Source organism: Arvicanthis niloticus, chromosome 22, assembly GCF_011762505.2.
Source record: "Arvicanthis niloticus isolate mArvNil1 chromosome 22, mArvNil1.pat.X, whole genome shotgun sequence".
NCBI classification, from domain to species: domain Eukaryota; kingdom Metazoa; phylum Chordata; class Mammalia; order Rodentia; family Muridae; genus Arvicanthis; species Arvicanthis niloticus.
This window is the reverse complement of record NC_133429.1, coordinates 4,942,934-4,959,220: the sequence shown is the minus strand read 5'-3', so window position 1 is coordinate 4,959,220 and position 16,287 is coordinate 4,942,934. Positions and strand designations below refer to the sequence as shown.

The 16,287-nt window shown below is 40.7% G+C and overlaps 1 protein-coding gene across 1 annotated transcript; it reads right to left on the bottom strand.

Annotated features, from left to right (window-relative positions):
* Positions 1-113: 113 nt before the first annotated feature.
* LOC143435955 (uncharacterized) lies at positions 114-15,421 on the bottom strand. Its single transcript, XM_076919726.1, has 4 exons — positions 15,304-15,421; positions 4,259-4,385; positions 3,991-4,048; positions 114-2,991 (listed from the first exon to the last, which is right to left on the bottom strand). The coding sequence occupies exons 1-4, from the start codon at positions 15,403-15,405 to the stop codon at positions 1,743-1,745; spliced, it is 1,536 nt and encodes a 511-aa protein (XP_076775841.1). The 5' UTR covers positions 15,406-15,421; the 3' UTR covers positions 114-1,742.
* Between the last annotated feature and the right edge of the window lie 866 nt (positions 15,422-16,287).

Sequence of the window (16,287 nt, the reverse complement as noted above, 5' to 3'; positions counted from 1 at the left end):
CCCATAAGCTTGACAACCCAAGTTCTATCTTAAGGACTCGTGTTAAGATTATTCCCTGACTCTAAATATACATTTGGGACCCACATGCCTAAAGACACAATAAATAACTGCAATTTTATAAAGTGTCTATAAATATAGCCTGCCAGATTATAAATTTATTTCAATTCAATGAACTCAATATAGCTCTAAGTAAAGGGCAAAGCATCACCTCATTAACACCACCCATTAAAAAATATCAATTTATGTGGCTGAAACGCAACTGATTTGGCAAAAGTTCCATTACCATAATTCAAAGAGTTTCTGTTTGTGCTCCTTGAGGTAGTATCTTCATGGTCTTCAGATGCTCATTGATTCTCTTGTCTCAGAGTTTTATACAGCAGGGATGACAGTCATGTGCAATCATACTTAAATTATTCACTAAGTTATACTTTCAATAAAGGTATTATACAGTCAAGAAGTCTTGAGTAAGAATAGGCAAATATTATAAACATACATAACCTTTATGTAATTCTTTCAAGTCATCTCAGGAATATTTTATTTGCATATGTTAATTTGCTTAAGGTATTTGCACTCACTTTTGCAAAATTCAATTATAAAGAAAATTTAGAATTTTTACCTCTTCGCAACATTCCTTTTCCTTTCTGAGTGTCATGTAGCTTGGGCTGACCCTGAAGTAGTTATGGTAAAATAATGACCCTTCTCCCTTTTTTTTGAGACAAGATCTGAGTATCCCTCACTGGCCTGGAGCTCTGACAGACCTGCCTAACTCTTTCTTCCAAGTGGTGGAATTAAAGGTGTGTGCCAGCACACCTGGATCTCTCGTGTTTTAATAGTGACACGTTAATTTGCTTGGAAGTAGTCTTTTCTTAAATCTCACAAATTGTATTCCAAACCCCTATATTCAGTGTTGTCATTTTCTAGCCTCTGTCCCCAGTGTTGGAATAAAGGCATACACTGTGATGCCTGGTGCAGGAGCAGGTGTACATCTATGTACACTTGCACATGTGGGGAAAATTACACTTATAAGTTTTATATTATGCCCAGTATATCTCCATTCTTTTAAAGGCTTATTATCTTATGTATTTTGTGTGTATGTACGTGTATGCGATGTTCAGAGCCCAGAAGAGGGTGTCAGACCACCAGGAACTGGAGTTACTGGTGGCTGTGAGTCACCACATGGGTACTTTGCAGGCACAGCAAGTAAACAACTGTTTAGCCATCTTTCAAGCCCCATCTGTCACTTGTTTTTTTGAAAAAGTATACACAGAAAACTATAAAATATAAAGCCTGTTTTTAAAATGTCATTCATAGCCGGGCGGTGGTGGTGCACGCTTTAATCCCAGCACTTGGGAGGCAGAGGCAGGCGGATTTCTGAGTTCGAGGCCAGCCTGGTCTACAAAGTGAGTTCCAGGACAGCCAGGACTACACAGAGAAACCCTGTCTCGATAAACCAAAAAAAAAAAAAAAAAAAAGTCATTCATAAAAAACAAGCAAGTTAAATGCTGGTGGAATGGCTTAGAAAGGTCCTGTTGCTGAGACTGAGGATCTGAGCTCCACCACTGGGACTTAGATAATGGAAATATGAGAACTGAATCCAGAAAGCTGTCTGCTGCTCCCCACAGGTACACTAAGGCATGAGTGTATTCTTGCCCCAAACCTCATGCAAACAAACAAATACATGATAAATAAATATTCTCAAAAGCAAGCTGACTAGTTACACATAGCTTACACAGGTACAAGTTCTACCCAGTGGGTTTCTTTCCATTGTGAGATCTCTCATGCCTTTGAAGGTATAAGAAGCTTGTAAATGCTTTCCCACACTGGTTACACTTGTAGAATTTCTCTCTAGTAGTATGAGTTCTTTCATGTATTTGAAGGGGTTTGGAGAAGGTGAATGCCTGCCCGCACTCTACACATACATATGGTTTCTCTCTAGTGTGAATTTTTTCATGCCTGTAATGAGCACTAGAATGGGTGAAGGCTTTTCCACAATATTTACATGTATAGGGCTTCTCTCCAGTGTGAATTCTTTCATGTTTTCGAAGGTATGAGGAAAGTGTAAATGCTTTCCCACACTGCTTGCAAACATAGGTTTTCTCTGCAGTGTGAATTCTTTCATGGTTGTAACAGTTGCCTGTACTGATAAAGGCCTTCCCACAATGTTTACATGCATAAAGTTTCTTTTCACTGTGAATTCTTTCATGTTTGTGAAGGTTTGAGGACCGTCTAAATGCTTTGCCACATTGATCACATGTATAACGTTTCTCTCGAGTGTGACGTCTTTCATGCTGAAGAAGTTGATAAGAATGAATGCACGCTTTCCCACAATGTTTACATATGAAACTCTGTTCTCTCTTGTGAGTTTTTTCATGATTATGACGGGCCATGGAATACAGAAAAGTTTCACCACAATGTCTACATGAGTATGTTTTCTCTCTTGTGTGAATTCTCTGATGTTTGGTCAGGTGACTGGAATTAACAAAGACTTCTCCACACTGCTTACACTCAAGCGGTTTTTCTCCAGTATGGATCCTTTCACATATTTGAATATAACTTTCTTCCTTTAAGGTTTTCTCAAATTGTTTACATTCATATAGCTCATTTCCAGTGTGAGTTCTCTCATAATCTTGATGAGAAGTGAGATTCCTACAAGATTCACTGGTCTGTTTATTTTCACAAATAGTCTCTGTAGCAGGAACCCTCTCAAGTGTCTGGAAGGATTCAGAATAAATAACATCTTTCCAACATTTTTCATATTTGATATCCTTTTCCACGAGTTCCTGACATCTGTATGGTTTCTCTTTATTTTGACCTCTAAGGAGTGCATCTGAGGATGAGTGACCATTGATGTCTTTTACAATCACACTGCGTTCACAGGCTGGGACTGCAGGATGACTCTCCCGATTAACAATATGCTCTGTCATCTGCTGGCAGGTCTTTCCACACTGACTGACACGTTCATAGTCACAGAATTTCTCAATCACCTGAATTCTGTGAGAGAGAGAGAGAGAGAGAGAGAGAGAGAGAGAGAGAGAGAGAGAGAGGCAGAGAGAGCATTATTCCTGTTTTATAACTAGGTAGGTACTACATGACGGATTTTGTGGCCTCTACCTGTTATTGCAGTCAGTATTCAGGAGTCAGTGGCAGAAAATGAGCAAGCTGAGTGCACACAGGCCTGTCCCAAGACAGGGAAAAAGGCAGAGTTTATTACAATTTATGAACATAAAAGAACTGAGCCCTCGGCAGGAAGTGCTGGGGACAGCATACAATCAAAAAAGGCTCTGTAGGCTTATTTTTTTTTTTTAATTTTATTTATTTAATGTATGCGTGCTCTGATGCATATACGTCCACCTGCCTGAAGGGGGCAGAAGATCCTCCTATAGATGGTTGTGAGCCACCATGTGCTGGGAATTGAACTCAGGACCTCTGGAAGAGCAGCCAGTGCTCTTAACCTCTGAGCCATCTTTCCAGCCCCGAGGCTTATTTTGATAAACATTGTCTATGATACAGTTAACAAAGGTGAACTTTCCTAATGCAATATAATACAGTTCAGACATCAAAGTCTAAATAGTTAAATATCCTTTTTGCAATTTATTGAAGATAGATTTTTTTCTAAACTTACCTTTCTTTATACACAAACCTTATGTTTATAAAGCCCAAAGGTAACTTGCCAACAATACATCAAATACTTTTGTACACAAAAGGCAGTTTTGTAAAATAAACCACTGGAAAATAGCTAAAAGTGAATTCTTTCTGCTACTGCTCCCTCAAAAGTACAGTAAGAGGGGTAGGCCACAAAATCCACGTTAGTACTACATGAGAGTCAGGAGCATCCATTCTGGAATTCACAAGCTCGGTAAAGGTTTACAAAAAACTTTAAAGTTAAGTCAATTTACATTTTGATCTATTTGGGTCACTTTCTAATTTCCCAGATTTGTTGTCCCTCTCAAATACCTGATGCAAACTGCCTTTTCTGTGCGTGTAAATTACCTCGGGTTTCTCTGGGGCTTTGTATAGTTCACATCCATACTTTCTTCCTCTGTCTTCCCTAAATGTGAACAGCAAGAAATCATTACATTATTCTTCCTTATATACAAGTCATTACTTTCTAGCTTTTTTCTTGTATAATGTTATATTTACCACCATGTTCCCTTTCAGTATTTCAAATCATAAAATTATACGGATGAATAAGAAACAGTTTTTCTACACATGAATAAGAAATCATATTGGTGGTGGTGGTTGTTTTTGTTGTTGTTACCGATGGAGATCAGGTTCATAAAGGTTTCCATCATGACGTCTCTGTAGAGCTTCTTTTGGTAAGAATCCAGCAGAGCCCACTCTCCTGGACTGAAGTTCACAGCCACATCCTCAAAGGTCACTGGCTCCTAAAATTATAACAGGTATTGTTAAAATGCAGCTATTAGAAGAATGATGGAAATAGCCTGCAAATACATTAGTGACTTGATAAGTTTCCTTCATGCTTTCTTAATATTCACTTTAAATCGTGGCCACTATACATTTATTAATTATCCTCTCATCTTGTCACACAACTCTAAGGATAGTATATATCTGTATAGTAAAGGAAAAATGTATCACAGTGCTTTGTTGTGATGCTGGTTTCAAACTCCTCTTTGTACCTCACAGCACAGGTTTCCACAACTTAGAGCCCAGAATAAACATCAGCTCTGCTGATCAAGTACAGCCAGTGTACTTGAGCGCTGCTACGCACAAGCTTATAATAGAGTAAAGCAGTACTTTGTAAACTGTTATCCTTGCCACTGACTACGGAAACATGGTCGTTAGAACATCAAAGCCCCAAACAAAGTTTACATGAAAAATCTACCATTGGTCTCCTGACACAATTTGTTACTTAGTGGTCGCTGAGAACACCTTTCAGGATGTGCTCAACGCCAGCTGCATCACTGAGAAGTCTGTTTTTATAAAATGAGCGTATAGAAGAGTATTAATTATAAACAGATGGGTTTTTCATAGACCAACCTTGACTTAATACTAAGTAAGGATTACAAATGGCAATTCGCTGTGGTCAATTATAAATAATACATATTTTTAAGAAAATGTCAGTGGACAGTGACACCACAGGAATGATGGCACATTACTGTCAAAAAACATATCATGGTGGCTCTATGAAATCATGTAATTCCCACAAAAATTTTAGATTGTTAACAAGAATTACTTATCCAAACCTGTATGTAATAATAAATGTTTGCTACCATTAAAAACATTAGGAATAGGAAAATGATAGCTTGATTCAGATAACTGAATGCAAGACCTTAAAGTCAAGGCCTGCCGGGGTGGATAGCAAATACTAGAAAAATAAAAAAAGAACATGAACATTTTGAAACTATACTACACATAAAGACAAGATAAACAGAACAGAGTATACAGTAGATCTAGTGACATGAAATTCAAACAGAATTGCTCCGTCTAAAGGAAATACAGGAGCAAAGAACTGAACAGAGACTGAAGGAAGGAAAGGCTCTTTAGAGACTGCCCCATCTGGGGATCCATGTCATATGCAGATACCAAACCCAGACACTATTGCTGATGCCAAGAAGTGCTTGCTGACAGGAGCCTGATACAGCTGTCCCCTGAGAGGCTCTGGCAGAGCCTGACAAATATAGATGAGGATGTTCGCAGCCACCCGTTGGACTGAGCATGGGGAACACAATGGAGGAGTTAGGGAAAGAACCGAAGGAGCTGAAGGAATTTGCATCCTCACAGGAGTTACAACAATATCAACCAACCAGACCCCCCCCCCCCAGCTCCCAGGGGCTAAACCATCAACAAAAGAGGACATATAGATGGACCCATGGCTCCAGCTGCATAAGTAGCAGAGGATGGCCCTGTTGGGCATCAATGAAAGAGGAGGACCTTGGTCCTGTGAAGGCTTGATGCCCCAGCATAGGGGAATGCTAAGGCAGTGAGGCGGGAGTGGGTAAGTGGGTGAGTGAGCACCCTCATAGAATCAGGGGGAGGGAGAATAGCATAGGAGGGTTGTGGAGGAGAAACCGGGAAAGTAGGTAACATTTGAAATGTAAATAAATAAAATCACCAATACAAAATGTTAAAAAAAAAATGACATTCAAACAGAAAATTCATTAAGAAGAGAAAAGACCTTGATCAACAATGAGTTTGATTGCTATATAAAGTGACTATTCCATTGGCAACAATCAAGGTTTGTAAGAAATGGGAAAGATGAAATAGTACTATGTGTCTCTCTATTTCTCAACAGGAATTCTCAACAGAGGAATCTCAAATGGCCAAGAAACAATGTTCAATATCCTTATCCATCAGGGAAATGCAAATCAAAACAATCCTGAGATTCCATCTTACAACACAAATGACAGCACATGATGGAGAGGATGTGGAGCAAGGGGACACACCTCCATTGCTGGTGGGAGTGCAAATTTGTACAGCCACTCTGGAAATCAATTTGGTGGCTTCTCAGAAAATTGGAAATAGTTTTACCTCAAGACCCAGCTATACCACTCCATCCTACCACAAGGGGACTTACTCAACTAAGTTTATAGTAGCTTTATTCCTAATAACCAGAAACTTGAAACAACCCAGATGTCCTTTCACCAAAGAATGGATAAGCAAATGAATGGAACTAGAAAAAGAAAATCATCCTGAGGAAGGCAATCTACACCCAGAAAGATATAGTATGTACTCACTTGTAAGTGGACATTAGCTATTAAAAGACAACCATGCTACAATCCATAGCCTAGAGAAGCTAAGTAAAAAGGATGGCCTAAGAGGGGTGGGAAGGGGGAGGTGCAAAGAGAAAATAGAATAGATTTTGAAGGTGGATTGGGGAAAGTGATGATGGGATACAAGAGATTAGACGGGGGTGGGGGAGGATAGAGAGAGAATACTGGGAGAGAACACTGGAACTATGGGGCATTTCAGAAGCAAGGCAGAAGCCTAGTGCAATGGAAACTCCATGGCCTCTACAAGGGTGATCTTAGCAAAGACTCCTATTAAAAGGCAACATGGTACCAGAACCAAATATCTTCTGTAACCAGGCTAGACATCAGGAGGAGGGATTGGGATATCAATCCAGCCACAAAACCTTTGACCTACTGTCCTGCCTGCAGGATGTGCTGGGACTAGAACCTAGCATAACTGTCATGAGAGAGACCAGAGAGACTCCATCCAGCAATTGATGGGAGCAGATGCAAAGTCCAAAAGCCAAATATTAGGCAGACCTTGGGGAGTCCTTTGGAGGAGGGGAAGCAAGGACTGGAGGAGCCAAAAGGGTCAAACATCGCAAGAACAGTGCACAGAATCAACTGACCAGGACTCATGGTGGCTTGCAGAGATCAGGAAACCTGCATGGGTCTGACCTAGGCTCTGCATACATGTTATGGTTTCGTAGTTTGATGTTCTTGAGGGATGCCTAGCAGTAGGAGTGGGGCTGTCTCTGGCTCACGTTTGCTTTGGGAACCTGTTTTCTCCTATTGGATTGCCTCGTCCAGCAGTGATCTGAGAGTATGTGCCTGTTTTTATTATAGCTTGTGATGCCAGGTCTGGTGGATGCTCTGTGCGAGGTCTGCTCCTTTCTGAAGAGGGTGGGGGAATCTGAGGGAGAGGAGAGGCTGGCAGGAGACTGGGAGAAGGTAGGGAAAGGAGAATGCAATCAGGATATAATATATAAGAGAATTTTAAAAAAAAGAAGAATCCTGTGGTACGTGTAGTAATGTCAAAGTATGATGTGGACTGCATGGTACCCAGCGCTGCCTGACAAAGTTCCAGCATTCCAGCATTACAGATCACAACTCTCCAGCATTCTCTCACTTGCACCTTTGATGACTTTCACTATATGTAACGGGAGTTTCCATATGCTTATTTCTTTGGGATATTCTGTATAGGCTTTAGTAGACGATGTGAACATATGCACTGGCAGTCTCTTTAAACAACATAGTTCTTTGGAAAAAAAATCTCAGCCTACTTCTACACAAGAATCCCCTTTGTGCACCCTCACTCCCTACCCCCTGACTCCCACGCGTTTGCACCAAGAATAAAGAAGTTAAAGATTTTTAACTGAAAGGTGGTTCCAGGAACTCTCAGGCACTTATACCTGTCCTAAGGATGAAAGCACACAATTGAGAGAAACAACGGGTCCAGACCTGAGGCCTTGGCAGCTGAGGGCAACAGTTCAGTTAATAAGTATAGAAAGTGTCCACGCTGATTCCCTAGGTACATGACTTACAGGCGGAATGGCAAGATCTGGTATGCCCCCACGAGAGCACATTCTGTTAAGAAGCTAGACTGGCTTGATCCTACTCTCATATACAGGAGCATACATTGAATGAACTGGGATGGTATGGCATATTGAAAAAAAAAAAGAAGATATCAAGACCTTCTCTTTGGGGAGCGTGTGAGGAGAGCAGGCCCACAGTGTTAAGACTAAGGCACACAGGGATGCAGTTAGGAAACAGCTTAATGTTTACTACGATATACGGCCAAGCACTGCCCCCGAGGAATGAAAATAGCTCTTATAAGTTTGTTTTTGGGACTCAGTGTCTGGCACTCCTGACCACAAAGGCTGAGAGTATGCTGGCAGAAATATAAAGGGGCACCTGGTAGGTTTATTGAACCTTAGAAAATAGGGACTTAGACGCTTGCTAAACGTATTGCTTTTGCTTCAAAGAAAAATACTGTAATAAAGTTGATTACCTCTTTCATTCTGGATGCTAAAAAATAGGGCTAAAATAGGTTAAAAACAATCTGTAAAAAGATGATACATCTCTTAGAATCATTAACTCTGCTTTCAGCATTACTTGTGATTAAGCTACTATGCAAATATAGAATATAAAAAGTGTAGCCTTTTTTTTTTTTTCAATAAACAAGCTATTCTGACTCCCCTCAGAATGTATCAGTCTCCTTCCCTCACTGACTGCAAACCTCCTCTATGGGACCTGAAACCTGCTGGAGCTGGACTTCAGCAAAAGTAATTACAAAATAGTGACGCTGACGCAGACAGAACACGGAAATCCGCCTTAGACTGTGTGTATAACCAGCCTTTGCCATCCTTGTCTAACAGCTAGATTTCGTAAAAAAAAAAAAAAAAAAAAAAAAAAAAAAAAAAAAAAAAAAAAAAAGTAACAACAGACCTGAGAACTTTAAAAGCCATTTAACTAACCTTTGGATATAAGCAAAGAACTTGTTCTTTTAAGAGGGAACAAGTTCTTTCTATAGAACGTACAAAGAAATGTAATCACAAAAATGAAAGGAAATGCAAGTCAACCAAACAGTACCAGCAGTGCATGCAAATTACACACCAAGGGACTAGTGTACACAAAATGTAAATAAACAAACACATGGCTGAAAATATCCACTAAAAATAAAACATAGGAAATAAGATCCATAGCCCTGAGTGAAGAATTTACAAGTAAAATGTGTAGTTCTACAAACTACTGAATACCAATAGTTTACCCATAAAAAGGATCACCCAGTTCACATCACTCTCATGTCCTATAATATAAGCCTTAATGCAGTCTATACCGGGTCACATTTCTCTAATGACAAAGAATGTATTTTGTGTTTATACTTAGTGTTATGACCACTATTTTATTTTAAACATCTCTAAAGTCCTGTTGAAAATGTCCTAACACTGTATGAACTAACTCAAGTTGGGAGATAAGTTAATCCTAACTGCAGACATTAGCAAGTGTGAGTCATACCAGTCACTCTTTGGAAGCTCTAAGTTAAAGCTACAGTAACAGCATACAGATTGAGCACAGTGGCATGAATCTTTCCTCCCAGCACTTAGGAAGCAGAAGCAGGTGGACTTCTCCAACATAATGAGTTCCGGGCCTCACCAGGGTTACATAGTGAAACACTGTCTCAAAAACCCCAAACACCAACAATGCACTGCACGGTGAAGAGTTACAAGGATAAACCTGGAAGGCAGGAGGAGAATAGGGATGGGTCGGTTCCCATCGTAAACATTCTCGGCATCAGCTACTGTCTTGATACAGAGTCCCAGCATACTTACACTGCTCATGGCGCCAACCTTTCAAGTGTTTTTCTTAGTATATAAAAACTGTAGAAAACAACGTAGTTCACAATGAAGTTTCCATACAAGTACATTACAAACTTTCACCCTGTTTGCTGTCTTTATTAGTCCCATGTTCTACCCTAACAGTTAGTTTTTACTTTTTGCCTGCTACTTTGAAGTCTTTTTTTTTTTTCCTAGATTCCACATATGGAATAAAACATATCTTATAAATCCTTTCTGATTCTAGTTTAGTATGTTTATAGTACAATCTACTTTAGTACAATATGTTTTACATTTTTATGGCTGCATAATTCAACACAGTATCTGCACATATACATACATATACACCATCATATATACACAGATAAGTATGTGAGGGGTGTATAAGAGAGGAAGAGAGAGAGAGCATACGCATTAGAATTTAACAAATCATGCATGGTGTTCAGCTAGGCCGACTGTGGAACACTGCTATTCTGAGACAGGATATGCACGCGCAGGTGAGAGGAGACACAATGCAACAGAGGTCAGACAAAAGCCATAGTCAAACCATATGATAAATCAGGCTGAACACTCATGCCTGAGACATACCCAAAAAAAAGTTTTAAAAAGTAGATATGTCATTGAACCCAAACTGTACATTTAATTCAATACTAATAAAAGTTTCAATAACATGCATCATAGAACTAGAAAAAGCAATACTAAAATATGTGTAGACGTATAAAAAATTCTAAAACTACAGAGACCAACAGAAAACAACATTATGCTTTAGTCAGTTCCATGGAAGTGGGGTCTTTTTGCTCTAACTCAATAGAAATTATAAACAGGCAAGAAAGGGGTCTTTAACCACTTGCCTTTGGCATTCTTTGTCCCTCGTGGTTGGTATGAAGGGGTGATAGCAGTAGTCAGGTAATAACACAGATGGTACTCTCAAGTGTGGCACGACTCAAGTTCCAGGACTTGGCTCAACATCTAAGATCTACTTTGAGCTCAGGAAGGTGGCCCTAAATACTTGCTTGCTCTCTGGAACTGTTGCTTTAAGTTTTTCTTCTCTAGTGTGTTAACAACCTTCTGTCCTCTTTAGTTTCAGCTCGCTAAACTTCTGTCACCCCCCATTTGCTTTGTTCTTCCGCCCCAGCTGCACTTTCTTCAGCTCCTACTACAAAAGATCAAAATCACTCAGCTATCGAATTCTAAGACACCGAAATAGGTTTTTTAGAAAACGATTTTAAAGTTACTAGAGGAAATGGTCAACGACTTCAGAGTTTACAGATCAGCAGACGGACGGTACCCAGAACACCTGAGAGGAGCTGCACGACAAAACCATCAACAGGAAGTAACATGCCAATGACTTTGAGGAGAAAGTAAAAAAAAAACAAAAAACAAACAAACAAAAAAACAAAACAACAAAAAAAAAACAAACCTGGGATTGTGAGGGAGAAAGGGGAGGAGGGAAGGAGAAGAACACTAGAAAGGAAAACCACAATGAATGGAAAACGGGAAAATATCATTAAAAGATACAACTGAGCAAAAGAAAGATTAAAATCAATAATCCTGAGAAACCATTAGACAGAAGATAGAAAAAGACTAAAGACATAATGAGCTGTAAATCTAGACAAATGTATATACGAACACAAAAGGCATTTAAAACATGGCAGCTTAGGAAAGGACCATTAAGGGTGTGAGTTGGAATTCCTAAAAAGAAGCTCTGTCTGCAAAAACAACTGATTAGAACTACAATGGTGCAGAGTCAGAGCCTAATTATACCGTATCCTGGGATAGCTTTTGCTCCCCTGAATAGACATTCCTTGTCCATCTCTTTGTCAGAACTAGTCAGAGTTAGTCACAGATCATCCTGTGACTAATAGATAAAAAAAAAACCTCTTGGAACTTATTAACTTAGCAGAGCAATGGCTTCTACCAATCCTGAAAATATGAATATCATCAGACAGCATCTGAGGCCTATATGTTATTCTCCATTTCCCAATAACCGCCTCTCAAATGGGCCCATCTATGCATTTTAAAATAGTTTTTATGACTTTCGTTCTATTATAAACCTTATGAAATTGCTTCCACGTGGGAGCATGTAACCAGAGTAACCTAGCTCCACATTTCTCACGTCTTGAATACTCATATTTTGCTCTAGAATAACACTATTTCTTACTTCTTTTGAGATAAAATCTGGGGTTTTGGGAAGGGTGGTGGTGGTTGTGTGTATTTGTTGTGGATGATACATAACGAAAACTAGCTCTTTCTGGTCAATAGGATGAAATCCCTGGCCTGGGTGGAGAACTAACATTTCAAACTAACCAAACCATGGAAGTTTGGCCTGTCACCAGACTAAAATTAAACATACCAAAATTAGCTACCCAAACACAAAGAAGTTAATATAGTCTGGTCTTTCACCAAACCAAAGTTAGTCAGAAAACATTACATAAAAACAATCTATCAAAATGTATTACATAAAAATACCTATGCAGCAAATGTGGAAACTCTCAATTTCATTCATGAAACACTAAAGGTCATAAAATGTCAATACATCTCTACACAGTAACATACTCCTCCATACTCAGTTCTAGGTAAGTTATCTAAACTAATAGTTAACAAGAAAGCTTGAGGGTTAAACTATAACAGATAAAGTGGACTTATGCAATAGAAAAAGAATCCATTCTGTTTTGTTTGTTTCTTTTGTTCATTTGCTTGGAGACAGAGTCTGACTACACAGCTTTGCTTCACCTGGAGCCCACTACCCTAGACCAACTAGATCACGCTGGCTTTGAGCTTAGAGGTTGAGCTGCCTCTGCCTCTGCCTCTGTCTCTGCCTCTGCCTCTGTCTCTGCCTCCTAAACGCTGGGATTGGCCACCAAGCCCAGAAGTAAGAATCCTTTTTAGCAATCCATGTAACCTCTTCTATTCTAACATGTAAAAAAGAAAGATGGGGCTAGTGGCTTAGCCAGTTAAGGTGCCTGCCACCTGCATGGTGACCTGGGTAGGTACCTGGGATCTATAAGATATGGAGAGAGCAGAAGCTTACAAACTGTCCTCAGCCCTCCACAGCTATACCATATTAGCATCTCCCCTGTTCCCCACCATGGAAACATAGAAATAAATAAATACCATACTATTAGTTGATTGAAACACAAATTTTCATAAAAATGCCAATACTTGTAATATTACAAAGATTGCTTAGAAACTGATCAGTGTATGTGAATGTGTGTCAAGAAATTATTCTGCATTATTTTTCATGTTTAGAAAACCAATGAAATAAAAGAGGGGGTTCCTCTATTATTACATAATACACAGACAGTAGAAATATGTTCTGTGATGCGGCCCTGAACAAGACATGCAACACTGTTAAGAGTGAGCTGGGATTTCCAAACAGCACAGACTACTGTCATTGCTTTTGGTCACCTCCACAACTAGACTGTAAAACAATATTGCTGAAGAAAACACAAACTTTGGCTGCAAACTTTGGACATAAGAAATCCTTGCCACTGTCTAGCTTTCAAGATTCCAGAAGGTGCTATGCAGGCTGCTGAGGTGAGACAAGGCATAAGTAAGTCTTACTTCCCTAGTGCTGGATCAGCGAGCGCGGCAGTACTGATCTGCCAGGCAAGAGTAATAGTGCCACAAATGTTACCAGGGTAACTAACCACTTTAAACTGTATTTAAGGCCTACTCCACAGGATGAAACTGCATGCCTGGAACTATAATAATGGTCAAAAACCAATGGCTGGGGAGGCCATAGGCCCTAGGACAGTGCCTGATTTTGTTATTTTGCTAAGCGGTTATGTTGCCAATGTGCCTTATAAATATTTATGTTTATACTTATAGACCTGGCCAGTAGATGCAACCTTGATCAAAGACACAAAGTGTTGTGTCTCAGATCCTGGGACAAATGGCTGAAGTGCCTACTTAACATCAGAGCAGATACTGAGCACCAGGTTCACCCAGCATCCCTCAGCACCTACCCCTTACGGGCCCTCCTGGCTGGCATAGCACCCCCTACTCTGAACTCTCCAGACCAAAGGGCTGGGCTGCTATTCCCTATATAATTCAACCATTTTGGCCACTCACCTTTGTACCTTTGGCCTCCTGGCTGCTGCACCCAGTTGCCCCTCTCTCTCCTCTCCTTTCCCTTCCCCCTTCTCACAGGGCTCGGGGTCATGTCTACTGTGGGCTCTCCCAGATATCTATGCTCTCCTTTTTATCTGCAATAAACTTTCTTCTCCACCACACCTAGAAGCAGTCAGGTCCTTTCTTTTTCTTTTTTTCATTCAAGGAGCAGTCAACAAAGAGACGCAGAAAAGGTCAAAAATGCTGACATTAAGAGACAAAGTGCTCAGTTGTAAATGGGACATCTAGCTGCCCCCACCAGTGCTCAGGGAGCATCGAAGATGGTGCAAAAGGAGCATAAGGGCCAGAGAGGACGGAGAGGAAGCCTGTGGAATTTGCTGTCTTCTGGACATGGAAGAGTTCTGTGAAATGCTGTCTCCTGGACATGGCACGATTATTATACTTAGAAGTTCACAACAGCTGTGGTTACCTGCACAAAATCAAGCACAGAGGGGGAGAGGTGCTGTCCAGGCCCACAGCTTACTAAGTAGTTAATGGCAATTAACAGTATTTTTAGAGAATTGTTCTGTTTAGAGGAAGTAGCCACTGATAGGATTCTCTTTCCAAACACCCATGCACATACTGGCAACGCTAACTGGTGGAATAATAGTAATAAAAAAAATAATAATAAATGAAACTGGAAGAGACGCGTATTGGGAATATATAGGGCTTGGAAGGAGAAATGGGGTGGATATGATCATTGAATATATGCATAAAAATTTCAAGACTAAAGAGAAATTTTTAAAAGAACCCAGAAGGATCACAGGGGTAAACTAAAGCAGGTCGAGTGGGTGTGCAAGGACGGGAAAATAGAACTCGCTACCCACGCCCAGCGCAGCACAGCTTGGAGTCTGAGCCAGCACTAATCTGCCAGAGCTGCAATGTCTGCAGCAGCTCAAGCTTGTGACCCGGACTCATCCTGACAAGACCTGGACTACAGCAAAACAGCCTCACGGCGACAGGACACGACCCCAGAGTCCCTGTTGCCTGCTCTGCACACAATTCAAGAGCAGGTGGGAAGCCGGCGCTGGTGCCAAACTCCACGTCACATTCAGCTGCACAGCGCCAGGGGAACTTGGTCAAGGCGGCGGCGCCACGTTACGCCAAAGCCACCGCAGTGTCACAGACCCGCCACAAACGATTCACGGGGCCCAGGGCACACTCACCATCTTCTGCTTCCGACGCATCCAGGTGTCCTCCCTAAGTGAAAACACAGTCAACAAGGTCGATGGAGCGCACCTCTCAAGGGCTACTCGGGACTCAAACATGGCGGCTTCCGAATATCCATGCTTCTCATTGGACCATTAATTCTAAGTCATAACAACATTCCTGATTGGAGAATGATAAGTGGGGGGGTTGGGTTGGAGAATAGGGATTATCCTATAACCAGGAGAACATCCTTTCCCTGCTGGGTTACAGCCAGATGGACAGGTTTCAGATACTTGTTCTGGGATAAACCTGTTTTCCTCCTGTGATAAACCTGATCCAATCTGGAGTAACCAGGTATTTGAGAAAAATACGATCAGGGTTTTTGGAGCAGCTTTCCTGGTGGTGTGTATAGTGGGACATGGTGGGGTATTCCACTTACAAATAGTGCAACAAGATTTATGGGGTAGTAAGGAGATTAAGTACTCTAGGAACAAAACACATGATTACAGGGTAGGAGAGGTCCCTACGTCAGTTTAGACACAGGATCAGGAAAAGGGACCTGGCATGTAAGCTCCAGGGTGATGCAGGTGAGCTAAACCTGAACCTTTTGTGAGGCTGATGAACTGATTTGAATCAGGGATTGGAGAGGGGTTGGACTGGTACCTTGGGGGACTTTTTACCAGGCCTAACAACTTTATGACTATTATCAAAATCATTTGGAATGTACAATAGAAGAGTTGGCTCCTTTGGAATGTTCAGAGCACTAATTTTGAACCCATCCAAAAAGACAAGAACACTATCAGAAGGCATCTGAAGCTTACTCCAGACCTTTCCCCCTTTATAACCTACCACCTAATGTTTCCACCAAGGCAAGAAAATTAAAACACACCAAGAAGGATACAATTATTCATTGTGAGGTATGTGTATCTGTGTGTGTAGTTACATTGTAGCAACAGTATACAAAGGATGCAAGAGGTATGAAGAGGAACCTTTAAAGTTCT

Excerpts from the sequence above, each read along its gene's own strand:
- LOC143435955 (XM_076919726.1), bottom strand. The coding sequence starts at position 15,405 with ATGTTTGAGTCCCGAGTAGCCCTTGAGAGGTGCGCTCCATCGACCTTG. Across the intron at positions 4,049-4,258 it reads TATGAACCTGATCTCCATCG|GGAAGACAGAGGAAGAAAGT; the intron begins GTAACAACAACA and ends GTTCACATTTAG. Across the intron at positions 2,992-3,990 it reads AAGCCCCAGAGAAACCCGAG|AATTCAGGTGATTGAGAAAT; the intron begins GTAATTTACACG and ends TCTCTCTCACAG.